This window comes from Megachile rotundata, chromosome 5, assembly GCF_050947335.1.
Source record: "Megachile rotundata isolate GNS110a chromosome 5, iyMegRotu1, whole genome shotgun sequence".
In the NCBI taxonomy this organism is placed as follows: Eukaryota; Metazoa; Arthropoda; class Insecta; order Hymenoptera; family Megachilidae; genus Megachile; species Megachile rotundata.
Window position 1 is genome coordinate 8515199 of NC_134987.1, and position 12036 is coordinate 8527234.

The 12036-nt window shown below is 40.3% G+C and overlaps 2 protein-coding genes across 5 annotated transcripts in view; both read left to right on the plus strand.

Moving 5' to 3' along the window:
- The window catches only part of LOC100881941 (protein expanded), a 95683-nt gene extending 87387 nt beyond the window's left edge, over nt 1–8296 (plus strand). For 2 of the 3 annotated variants that reach the window (XM_012291347.2, XM_012291348.2), the window contains 6 exons: nt 626–901; nt 1453–1618; nt 2048–2356; nt 2911–3189; nt 3822–5683; nt 5993–8296. In XM_012291347.2, the coding sequence (XP_012146737.1) occupies nt 626–901; nt 1453–1618; nt 2048–2356; nt 2911–3189; nt 3822–5683; nt 5993–6469 (3369 nt within the window). In that variant the 3' untranslated portion in view covers nt 6470–8296. The remainder of the gene's footprint in view (nt 1–625; nt 902–1452; nt 1619–2047; nt 2357–2910; nt 3190–3821; nt 5684–5992) is intronic. The other variant, XM_076531898.1, reaches the window with a different exon arrangement.
- A 1041-nt stretch (nt 8297–9337) lies between these two features.
- Nucleotides 9338–12036, plus strand: part of LOC100877177 (putative multidrug resistance-associated protein lethal(2)03659) — a 38876-nt gene continuing 36177 nt past the window's right edge. For both annotated transcript variants that reach the window (XR_013038217.1, XM_012291339.2), the window contains exon 1: nt 9338–9456. The gene's annotated coding sequence lies outside the window, so the exon portion shown is untranslated. The remainder of the gene's footprint in view (nt 9457–12036) is intronic.

Below are 12036 nucleotides of genomic sequence, written 5' to 3' on the forward strand. Positions count from 1 at the left end.
CCCTTTGTAACTCAAAAATTTCCAAGTCCTCAGGTTCACAAATTCCCAAAATTACCAACTCCATAAATTTCTAAAATGATACATGCTATGATAGAAACTCAGCTAAGTAATCCAAATAATTTACGCGATTGTTAAAAGAAAAAAAACCACCTCCTTTCGCCTTGAAATATCCGAGGCAATAGATCAAAACGTATTACCGATCAACGAACTCATTTCGAGCCACCGATCCTTCAATTACATATCAAGCTGAGCGTATTCGTTTCGCTGCCCGAACATAAATCTTCGATCCCGATACTAAGGTTTCTGCTCGTTTTTCTAAGATTCACCTTCTGGAATGTAGACCTATTCCCGCTCCTCTGACGTCTCGATCGTAAAACCGGGTTCTCCCCTATGGGGCGACGTGGTTTAATTCCTCGCATAAGCGGGACCACGTTAAGGGTCCTCGGGGGATATAGAGATCTGGGCATATACAAATTTTTAGATGTGCAGATCGATTAGATACGGTAGCTAGGGATTCAAAGATGTAGGGAAAGGAAAGGGGTTGGTTCCATAAGTCTGGGAATATGATTTCGGTGAAATTAGTTCAGCAAAAGCAGGTATATTAAACGTAATCAATGATGTTTAGATGTGCCTCGAGTCAAATGTGCTCGGCGTGCTGGCGGCTCAGCATAGAGACAACCGGGGCCTGTCAAGGGAGGAGGCAGAATTGCAATACATTCGGGAGGCGGTGCTGCTGGAGGCGCCGCTCAACGCTCACCTCTATCGGTTACGAAGAAGCAAGAACGAGGCTGGCCCGGGACGCATACTCCTCGCGATATGTGCTCGCGGAGTGCGAGTTTACGCCGAGGAGGAGACACCGAGGGTTTTTGCCTGGAACAACATCGGCAAACTCTGCTTCGACGTTAGTTTATACCACATACATTCATTTTATCATAAATACCATATACAGGGCCTTTCAAAAATCAGAGCTGATGCTCAAATTGATAATCGTAACTTAACGTTAGTTAGCACTAAACCTACCGGCATATAATGTGTACTTAATTTGAAATTAAAAATGAAGTTAAAAAATAAATAAACAAACAACGAAACATTAATTAGTGCACACATTTATTCTTTATCTTGATGAAAATCAATGCTGATTTCAAGGAATGTACTTTAACAAAATGTGTACTTTATAATAAGAAACTTGTGAAGCGGTCATTTGACCGGTTTGGTAGTTTTAGTGTTAATATGCACTGCATATGTTCATCTTAACATAGAGACCACAGGAATACACAGAGTGTTACAAAAATCAGAACTGATGCTCAAATTGAGGATTGTAACTTAACATTAGTTTCATGTACTGTATATGTTCTCGTTATCATAGAGACCACAGGAATATACAGGACCTTTGAAAAATCAGAGCTGCTGGTCAAGTTGCGAATTTAACTGGAAATTTGATTTGCTTCACAGCGCAAGAAGTTCGAGATACGCGCTGTCGATCAGCCGGACAAGCTCACTCTCTACAGCGGGTGCGATGACAAGAGCAAACTGCTTTTGGGCCTCTGTCGAGACACCCATCAGTTCTCCATGGCCATAGCACCTAGAGTAAACGAGGCAAAGAGACGTGAGGAAGAAGGTGAACATTTTTCTCTGCCTTGGTTTATATTTTCATTTTTCAAATACCAATCAAGAAAATAATATATATGCATCCGGTCGATGTTTCATAATAACTGACATTAGGAGGCACTTCTATATAAACTTCTAGTCTATCAAAATTTCAGTAGTAGTGAATTTATAAAGAACAAATATAACTAATTTTTCATATGGTCTCCGAGATATATCGATACAAAAATCAATCCTCGCGTAAATCCTAAATACTCAGTCTCTCAGTTCTACATCCTTCTGAAGTATCTTTTGATGATCAGCAAACTCGAAAAACTAACTGATTACGGAAAAAATAGCTCACGAGTATTTTAAGTGTACGAGGAACGTTCCGGAAGCGTTAAAATCTAAATTCCGAAGTATCCGTTTGATGTTGAGATCGGTGGTCTGTTTTCAATCGCAGAGAGGAAGGTTCTCCGCGACTGCTACATGTACCCAGCTCGATGCAAGCTGAGTTTAACAGCGCGCGGAGCACGCGGCGACCAACGAATTTCTGTTATCTCGAGCACGTCGTCCAACACAACTTCTGGAATTGTCAGTGACCGGGTTCATAGCGAGGACGAGCCAGACACGGCACCCGCCTCGACCGAGTGTCTTCCACGTCTTACTGAAAATACCTCGCACTCCGGTGTTCAGTGTGGCGTGGTGAACGGCTCCAATGCGGATGTCGAGGACCGTTCTATGCCGTCGTCGCCGGTCTCCACTGTGGATGGTAAATTCAATCAATTAATACCTATTTTAATACATTACATTTAATACATTCCTCCTTCTAAATTACAACTGTATATATACCTCAGCTAGATATTTCTATTCACATAAATATGTATGTATATATGATACATATTCTTCGTATGTAATGTTTCACATATTGTGGCATCATGTGTACTGCCATGTGTATATGCTCTAGTACGACCTATCTGATAATGCTTGTAAATCACAGTCCATTTCCAGTGTTTAAATTTGTAGTTAGTTATCAAATTTACAAAATTAGAAAATGTATAAAGTTAGTAATGCACGAACTTAATAATTGAGTCATATAGTAATGTATTATCAAATTGTCAAACGAAGAAATTTTTAATTTTCCAAGTCGAGAAATTGACTCTTCAACAAAGTCATAAAACACTCCCAGTTACTCTCCCATATTTTGCATACCAATTTATTCTTATATCATACCAGGGTTACCAATTAACCACGGTTACCTAACCATGTACGATGAAATTTCAGTACTGTGTCGTAGAATGCCTGAAGCAATCGTAAAATTTTCAGAAGTCGACGGTACAGATAGCACTCCTACGACGGCTGCATTGCGATTAGCGTCGAGTGCAGCAACGGCTGCCGAGGGGTCACAATGCAGTAGCAGCTGTAGCACGGTCGTGGTCGTGAATGCACCTGCTGGTGGACCGCCACGAATGCGTCGCACCTCGGCAACATCCAGTCTGGAGCTCGGTTACTCGCATACAGCACAGAATTCAGCGGTTTCGTCGGAAACCGCTAGTTTTCCTGGCGCCATTTACGACAGGTGCAAAAAAGGTGGCAAATATGCGGGTGAGTTACAATCGCCTTTCTTTCTTTTTCTCTTCACAAATAAAAAAGAGGAGGCGATTATAGAGGTTGCATTTTCAACAGAACGTATTTTATCCTGATTACAACACCGAACAGGGTCTTTACCTGCGCACCGTTAAGATATCGGTTTATTTCTTTCAATTAAACGAGTTTATATACTCTCTTTTGGTACACTTTTAATAATATGTAAATACTATGTAACGTCGGGGATGCACTTTATCTGTATAATTCCGAAATACGAGGTAGCATTTTGATACCTGAAAAATGGAAAAGAAATTTCAGAGGAACCAGTTGAGCAACTCGCGAAATGAGCATTCCGTTTCTTCGATGCACTGTTGCTTATTCAGATGCAAAGTGCGTCAATAAAATATATACTTTCATAAATGTTAATACAAAGTACGAAAATGATAGCAAAAATACTGGATGTCCTTGATTTCAACTTTTGGCTTTGTTAATTTCATCCGTTGAATTATATACCCAATAATGAAACGTGTGTACATTTTATTGGGATACCATTTGTAGGAGTAAACCAGCTGAAAATAAAACAATCGCATAATTCCGACCAGCCTTTGTCTGGATCGATAACTTTAGACTTTGCAAATTCTGTTCTTTAGGTACTGACATCGCCAGCGAGACCAGTGGAGTGTACACGTTAAGGAGCAGCGAAATGCAGGACGAAAGGATCGGAGATTTATACTCACCCACCGGTGACGCAAACGAGTCATCGGCAGCGAGTGACATGTGTGCCTTAAGTTCCGTCCAGTCGACGACCGACGAAGCATCGGTGACATCCGGTTTCTACACGATCCACAGTGGCCTTAGATCCGAGACGAGCGACGTGTACACGGAGGACGTCGGTACCGAAGACCAAGAACCGATTTACAGTGTCTGTAAAGGTGACGAGGATGTCGCGAACGTGGTGTCCACCATGTCGGCCGTGTCTCTGGATCAACAGCTGGAAGACTCAAGATCCCGAAGCAACAGTATACTCAGTGCTGGAAGCTTCAGGGGTGACGGTAGCGACCCGTCGAGCGTAGGACCATTATTGTCGGCCGACGAGTTGTCGGATTTGATCGTCGGACGATATCCTCCTCGAAAAACTATCAGCAATTCTATGGATTCCGACTGCGATTATGTCACTATGCCTCCACCGCCTCCTCCTCCGAGGACGGACAGCGACCGGCAGCTTCCGCCACCACCTCCGTATCCGGTGAGCATGGACTACGCTACGATAAACTCGTCGCGACCCAAGATACCGGATATTGAGAGGGAACCTCCTCCTCCGCCACCGTACAACGCGACACGAGGAGAGTTCGTTCCCTTGCCGCCGAGGAGAACGGATCCACCACCTCCGCCTCCTTACACGTCGCCGAGAGAAAGAATCCAGATACCACCACCTACGCCGCCCAGAAACGATGCCGTGACACCGAGGGAACCACCTCCTCCACCACCGTATCCTGAAGTATCGGAAGTCACTCGGCAGGAAGCGATTTCGAAGCTGTATCCGACCAGCAGCGAAGAGATCGTGTCGAGGGTGACGTCTACGAAGTTCCAGAGTACCCTGGGAAACAGCAAGACCAACGGCAATCTGACACCCTCGAAGACCAACATCAATGTTGCTACCACCATCGCCAACGATGTTGCTTCGATTGCGCCCAAACCACCTCCCAGAATCCAACCACCCACTTATCCCGGTGACAAAATGAAACCCACGCCGGTTCACGCTCCCGTTGCGGCCCTTGTCGTCGGACCGAATAATTATTTGGACGTGCACGCCTCGCGAGGTGGTCCGGTTCTGTTGCCTTACCTGACACCACCACCTCCTCCTCCACCCCCTCCGCCACCCATGATTCACCCTAGACAACCTCCGCCGCCTCCACCCAGCCTGGCTACCGTTTACACGAGTCAAGTTGCCAGGTCGCAGATCGAACAGTATAAGCAACAACTGTATTCGGACGTCGACTACGTGATGTTCCCTCTGAAAGATCCTGCCGTGTCGAAGCAGGAGTACATAGACGCCAAACAAGGATCTCTCCTGGCGGCCATGGCTGCTTATCCACCACCGCCTTATCCCTCGTTCAACAATAAATCATTAGTGATGTATCGTAGCACGCCGTACCTTCCCGGTTCCTCCTTCTCGTCACCCTCTAAATACGCTTCCAATCAGAACCTTAGCAGCAGCGATACTAGCTCTAACAATTATTTGCCGCATAGTAATCTGAGCAGCCACTACGCTGCCAGCACGAGTTCGCTGTACAGCGGGGCTACCTGCTCGTCCGCAGGAAGTCAAAGTCTTAGACGCGAACCACCAGCGCCCGCTCATCCTCATACGCTACACGCGTTCTCGAGGACGAGAAGCGACGAGAACATCCTGAAGTGTTTCGAATCGCCTTCCAGCATCAAGCTGCAGTCACTGCCGCAACTCAAGCACCGCAGGCTTCCACCACCTCCCCCGCCTCCTCCTTATGAAATACAGGTAGGATTTGCGTGTTGTCTGTTTTTACGTACCTAGGTACTCATTTCTATGATTGCTCTGAGAATTTTTTGTATTCTTTCGACGGTATATGGTGAAAGCTTGTGAGAAGTAGGAGAGAGGAAAGAGAAAAGTAATAGAAAGGAGTATCTCTATTTGCTTTCAGTTTTGAAAGAACCCAGAGAATATATGAATCTACACATTTTTGTACATGAAAGTAAAAGTTGAAAGCTAGGAATGAGAATAATTGACTGCTCTTGTAAAATACACTGCTAGAATATTATCTGAAATATCTAAATATTATTGTTTCAGAATCTTGAAAAGAATCAACCACTTCCGTCCGCTTCTTCGTCGTCCTCTTCGCCGAACAAGTCATCGAGGACGATCGTAACGGAGGAACGCGAAGAAGGAAAAGAAGATGGAATGTTAGACATACGAACGCTTCGCGAAAAGAGTCGCAACTTAGACTTGCCATTGATATCCGCGTTGTGCAACGATCGATACCTACTGAAGCAAACGAAAGCGTTCGTTATGCCAAAGCATCCGACTGAGGCGACGTCTTCGACGTCCACGAAGAACGGCACGAGAAGCAGCAACGGCGGAACTTCCAGCAGAAACAAGTATCCGGTGAGTGGTCTGTCGACCACGCAAATCACAAAACCTCCCAGGAAATCTTCAACGAGTACTCACAAACACCCTGCAGAGGTCAAAGGCAACGCTTACAAAGTCACGAATTCGACGGGCGTGTCCCCGGTGAAAAAGGACCCGACGAGAGCGTCGCATTCATAAGATGAAATCGAGAAAGGGGAAGGAGCTTTGCCGATCTTGTAACATTACAGAAATTCTATACCTCCATAAAGGTACATTCCATAACGCCGTGAAAGATTTGATAAGTTTTCAAATGGTAAACAACGGCTGATCAAAGATCCTGACGATAAGTACTTAAAGTTTCATAGACCGTGCTTCTTCAACTCAGGGTGCCATTTTATCGTGTACGATTCTTCTGCTCGTCGCGGATACTCGAGACGCGAGGTCTGTCAGAGAAGCAATGACAATGTAGAAACTACTAATCAACTGCATTCTTTAGAAAACAGTATAGTATTCACACGAGATGGTTTGTGGAATATTACAGGAACAGAGTCTTTTTTGCAGATTTCCAAATTTACAAGTTCTAATTTTCTTATACAGTGTTACCAGCTTCCTTTCGTTAAATTCGTGCCACTACTTTTTTGACAGACCTCGTATACAGTAATAGCTAGATTACATTTCGTTTAAACGCAAATCATTAAACATAGTGAAACCTTCATGAAGCTTGAAGGAGTTCCGAAGGTGTCTGTTATATTCCCTTCTTCTTTGATTTCATTTTTATGTATATTATGATCTCTCCGATATCGTTGAAAATTGTACTTTTCTTCCCTTAACGAACGAAAGCTTATCGTACATACGTAGAATAATATAGAAACATACACACCAAGACAATAAAATGTCCATTAACATTATTTTTGCTCAAATAAGCTGTTAGCGCGATGAAAGAAAACATTGAATGCGATCGTTGTAAAATCCTAATGGCGTAAAAGACGCTCTTGTACGTACTTACATAGTTAACTAACAAGAGCGACGATATTTTTCTTAGGTACTAATCACTCAGATATTTTTATACTCTGAACGAAGACAGGTATGATTAATGTAACTAGAGAAATAGTACCTTCATTTTTTTTGTATGTGTCTACGAAAGTAATATTTATTACCATCCAGATGATTCTTGTCTTTGTTATTATTATTATTATTTCTTTTTTTTAAATAACTCAATCAATGCTCGCTTTATGATACTTCTATCGAAGCGTTTTTTAAGTACATTTGTGTGTACGTAACTGTAAGTGTAGTTTCTTCTTTTTGGTTAGAAGAAATTAACCTTTCTTCGGATGATGGCGTCTGCAGAGGCTACCCATATTTTTTATATAACTTTACGTAATCATCTGAAAATTTATGTGATCAAGTTCTTGAACGTTTTCGTATAAATTCATTCGTATTTATGAATTTAGCAAAGTGATAATTAGGTGAAATAATGGCTGTACGAAACCATCTGTTCGAAGAAGAGTTAACTGTGCATGCGTGAAAAATTGTCTTTCTTTAGCGACTGAAGGTATGTTACAATGATGTGCAAGTCAAATCTGTGATGAGGTGTAATTCAAAAATTTTCAAACATTCATAACTTTCAAATTTCAAAATTTAATAATTTCTATGACCTCTCCTCTTCAAAATTTGTCACTTGATCGGCTCATCATTGTAACGATCAAGACAACACGAAGATAAATCATTACTCTTGACTGCACTACAGAACACGTACCGAAAGAAAACAACGCGAAACATTTGCAAGAGTCTCGTGTTTAGCGTCGATCTTTCGAACATTAATCACAGATAATAGATGTAAGGGGTAATAATTTAGCCGTAACGTTGACTTATGTTAATTAATGGTAGATATTAATATTACAACATGACCCATTGTCTGTACATAGTATCTGCGTGAAATTATAGGACTTGTTGTAGTCGGAAACCTCATGTATGTACCACGCGCCACCTCAGCTACGAATAATAAACTCTTTTTTTTATAATGAACATCGTTTTCGATAATCATGTTTCAGGAGTCAAATCGAGTGCTACACTGTCCACGTCATCTAGTTTCCCTGTGTTAAATTATAAATGAAAGAGAATTTTAGGTGGCTGTCGGTGTAGCACAGCCATTTTTCAGACGTTCGTGAATTCACCGCTAGAGCTTTTCATTGTTTTACAAATGTGGACACAATTTTCAAATTGTGAAAATTATATTTTAGAGACTACCTCTTGGGGGATTAGCAAATATTTCAATTTCTAAATTGTTAACTTTCCAAGCCGCAAAATTTTCTGAAATTTTCAATTGTTCAATTCTTTAAATTTTGCAAAGGTGTGTTGGTCGTTTATTAGGATTTCTGGTCCACTAGAAAAAATGTTAACTGCGTTCTTACCCTTATACAAAAATCTATACATACAAGATTGTACATACTGGTGCCCACGGATGGCGCTGACGGCTCACTTCTGCAGTATGTGACTTTCGTGCACATTCTCCAGTTAACATGTAACTTCGTTGCCTTGAGATCAAACAAAGAAACCTGACTGAAAGCAAGTGTGACTCGAAAAGCCGAGAGAACCCCATTCGTTCAAATTCGAAGAAGACAAATTCGCCTCAAGTTGATCGGTGCATTGATACACCCTGGGAGCCAAATGAGCTAATATTTGAAACGATAACAATAAAGTAAACGTATTACATTGATCAATACCGTACGGCGGTCAACGTACGCGCAACGTACCGTCTACAACCCTCAAGTTGGCGTGCGGGAAGGTCCCAGACGAAAGGGGAACCACTCGGTCATCTACCACTACCTCGAGCAGTCCCAACGTGACGTTCTGACGTTCGCGGTGACCACACAAGACGTTCGTTGTTTTCCTTCTTCTTTGATTCAATCGTGCGCGATCGTTGAAGCCAATCGTTCTTACCGCCGAAAATACGTGAGTCTAGGCGTGCGTTTACTGATCTGACCAATTGGAGTCGTATCCCTTCCACGTTTCGGTCATATGCCAAGTTGAGGGTTGTCGACTGTAGTGTATATAAACGTTTATCCCTTTTACTCGTTCTTCAGTTGGCAAAACGCTGTTGCATGGTGCGAGTACGCGGAAAATTTGGATGCCAAAGTGTTTCGGAACTACGGAGACTTTGTAGCAGCAGCGAAAATCAATTTTTTGTAAGAACTCTTGTTTCAGTTACATTTTTATCGCACACTAATCACACCGATGTGTAGGAAAGGTGAAAGCCTATAGCTGCGTTTGCAATCGAGCAATTTGTGTTCTGTGTAATTTATTGACACTTTGGTGTTGCTTGTCTCGTGTAGTATATTGCAAGTTCTTTTGATTTTGAATAGATAAAACTAGTAATGATGAGAGGAAAATTGAAACGTGATAAAAAGATTCTGATTAATTTACAAATACGCTATCTCTGTATAGATGAATTAACTTTCTGGGTCAGAGTATTTGTTGTCCTATAAATTAAAAGTTGGTCATCGTGCAAAATTCGTAGAAATCTCTGTTTCGACATAGAAAGGAATTTTATAGAAAAGTTATGATTGTATAAAACACGCAACTGTCAAAGTGTTAAAGTTATCAGTAGCATGAATTGATGCCAATGTACAGATAATGCACTGTTTATACTGTGATTTTATCGTTGGTATTTGGTTACAGAAATTCGGTACATCAATAATTTCGTGTCAATACTCTCTTAACCTCTTTAATTTGTAGAACGTGATTTATCAGAACGTGGTTCGTATAACAACGAACATTTGTCATTCCATTTTTATAACCCGTGTTGGAAAATACAAATAGTTACAAGCCTTTTGAATCATTTTGTGATTGTACGAGCAACTTTTTTAACAAAGAACATTTTTCCTGCTAGTTTCAGATCTTTGTTACATAAGGTGAGTCATGAGAAACAGAACACCTAAATATCCATTGCGTGAATTGTTCATAGAATATTTTTATAGCTAAAGCAGTTAAAATAAAATATTGTAAAAGTAGGAAGTAAATGACACTTCTGTCGTTGTGGAATTATGGTAATAAACCATTCATACGTGGAAATATGAATAAAGCTCATTCGCAAACGTTATCTAGACTCTATGGCGCCATAACGCGGGTAACGATTTTTCACAGGCGGCGTTCAACAGAAATTTCAAGGTCAATATCTTTTTAGCTTGATGACTAGTGAAAGCGACCACGTGTAGAATTCTAATTACTTAGCGAATTCACAGCTATTTTATGGAAAAGTACTATCATGGCATCACATAACTTTTGCGAATAAAATTTATTATTTTAATGAATGTTAAAATGTTTTGTTTCTTGCGACTCACCCTGTATATCGATAGAACTATATTTGTCTTGTGCAGAGATCGTATTACCGACAAATAAAAATTTCCACAGAACAAAGCGAGCCAATTCAACTCATTTAACATCCATTTATCGTGCGACAATTGCTAGTGTCAAACTTGATAATTAATTGACTATCTCGCAACAAAGTGTAACGCTGTAAACAATTATGAAATGGTAATCAATGTGTCAGTAAAAGCATTATGAATTATTATTTTGAACTTTAATGAAGACTCTCTCAAGTTGTACTATTCTTTGTGAAATTCGTAACTTTTATTTTAAATTTCAAATTTTTTTCCATATTACTTGAAAGTACTAAAGTGAACAAACATGGACAGGGGCAAAAAAGCATTAAAGGACTACATAAAAATATATTTTTGATTCTTCTTTTCTGCTATAATAATCCATACTTGAATTATTTACATAATAAAAAAAAAGAGAAACAAGAATGATCCATTGACTTGATCAAATTTTATCAAGAATAATAAACAGACAAATTAATACACATGTAAGAGTAATTTTATGGCGTAATAGAAATGAATCTTTCCGAGATGTATCATAATATCTCGGAAGGCAGCGAGGGCACTCACCGTCCTCGTTTAGTCCGCTACTGAACATGGATTTAAATGTATTCAAGGATATGATTAGAATGTTAAAGCAAAAAAATCGCTATCTAGAAACATCGGAAACATTTGAAGGTTATTCAACTTACGTGTAGAATATCTATCATTCAGACTGTGTACGCATAGATCTTAATCTTTTAAAATCGTATAATCGCGTGTTCACTGATTCAAAATTGGGACTCAATTATAATTGTAAATGAATATATAGGGTGTCATTTGTCATATTTATGCATGTTATAACGCAAATTATCTTCAATAAAATTCCTGTGACTTTATTGACTGTTGTAAAACAATCAGGTAATCGATTCTTTTGTATTTCAAAGGGGTTACTGTTTGACGACTGATATGCTTCGTGATATGTGACCGGTACTTGTTTGCGATTAGCGACGGGTGACTGTAGACACTTTGGTTGAAGGAAATTAACTTCTCCTACAATGTCTGACGAGTTAGTAGACATCAGAGAAATTTTAGGCTAATAAATTTTGTCAAAATCTGGGGATCCTAGGAAAATTCAAATGAGAATTTATGGAGATACTAGAAACTTAGAGAGAAAGCTTAAGATCCTAAGAGAAATATCGGGAGGTTCTGCAGATATTTATGGAGACTTTAAGTACCTATGGAAAGTTTGGAGTAATTCTAGAAGCTCACAGATATTTTACAAAGAATCTAAGATGATCCTAAGCAAAATCTAAACTAAAATCGATTCATACACATGATACGAAATTGTCATATATTTACACTCAACATTTACAATGTTTCATCAATACTATAACTATTTTTTTGCAT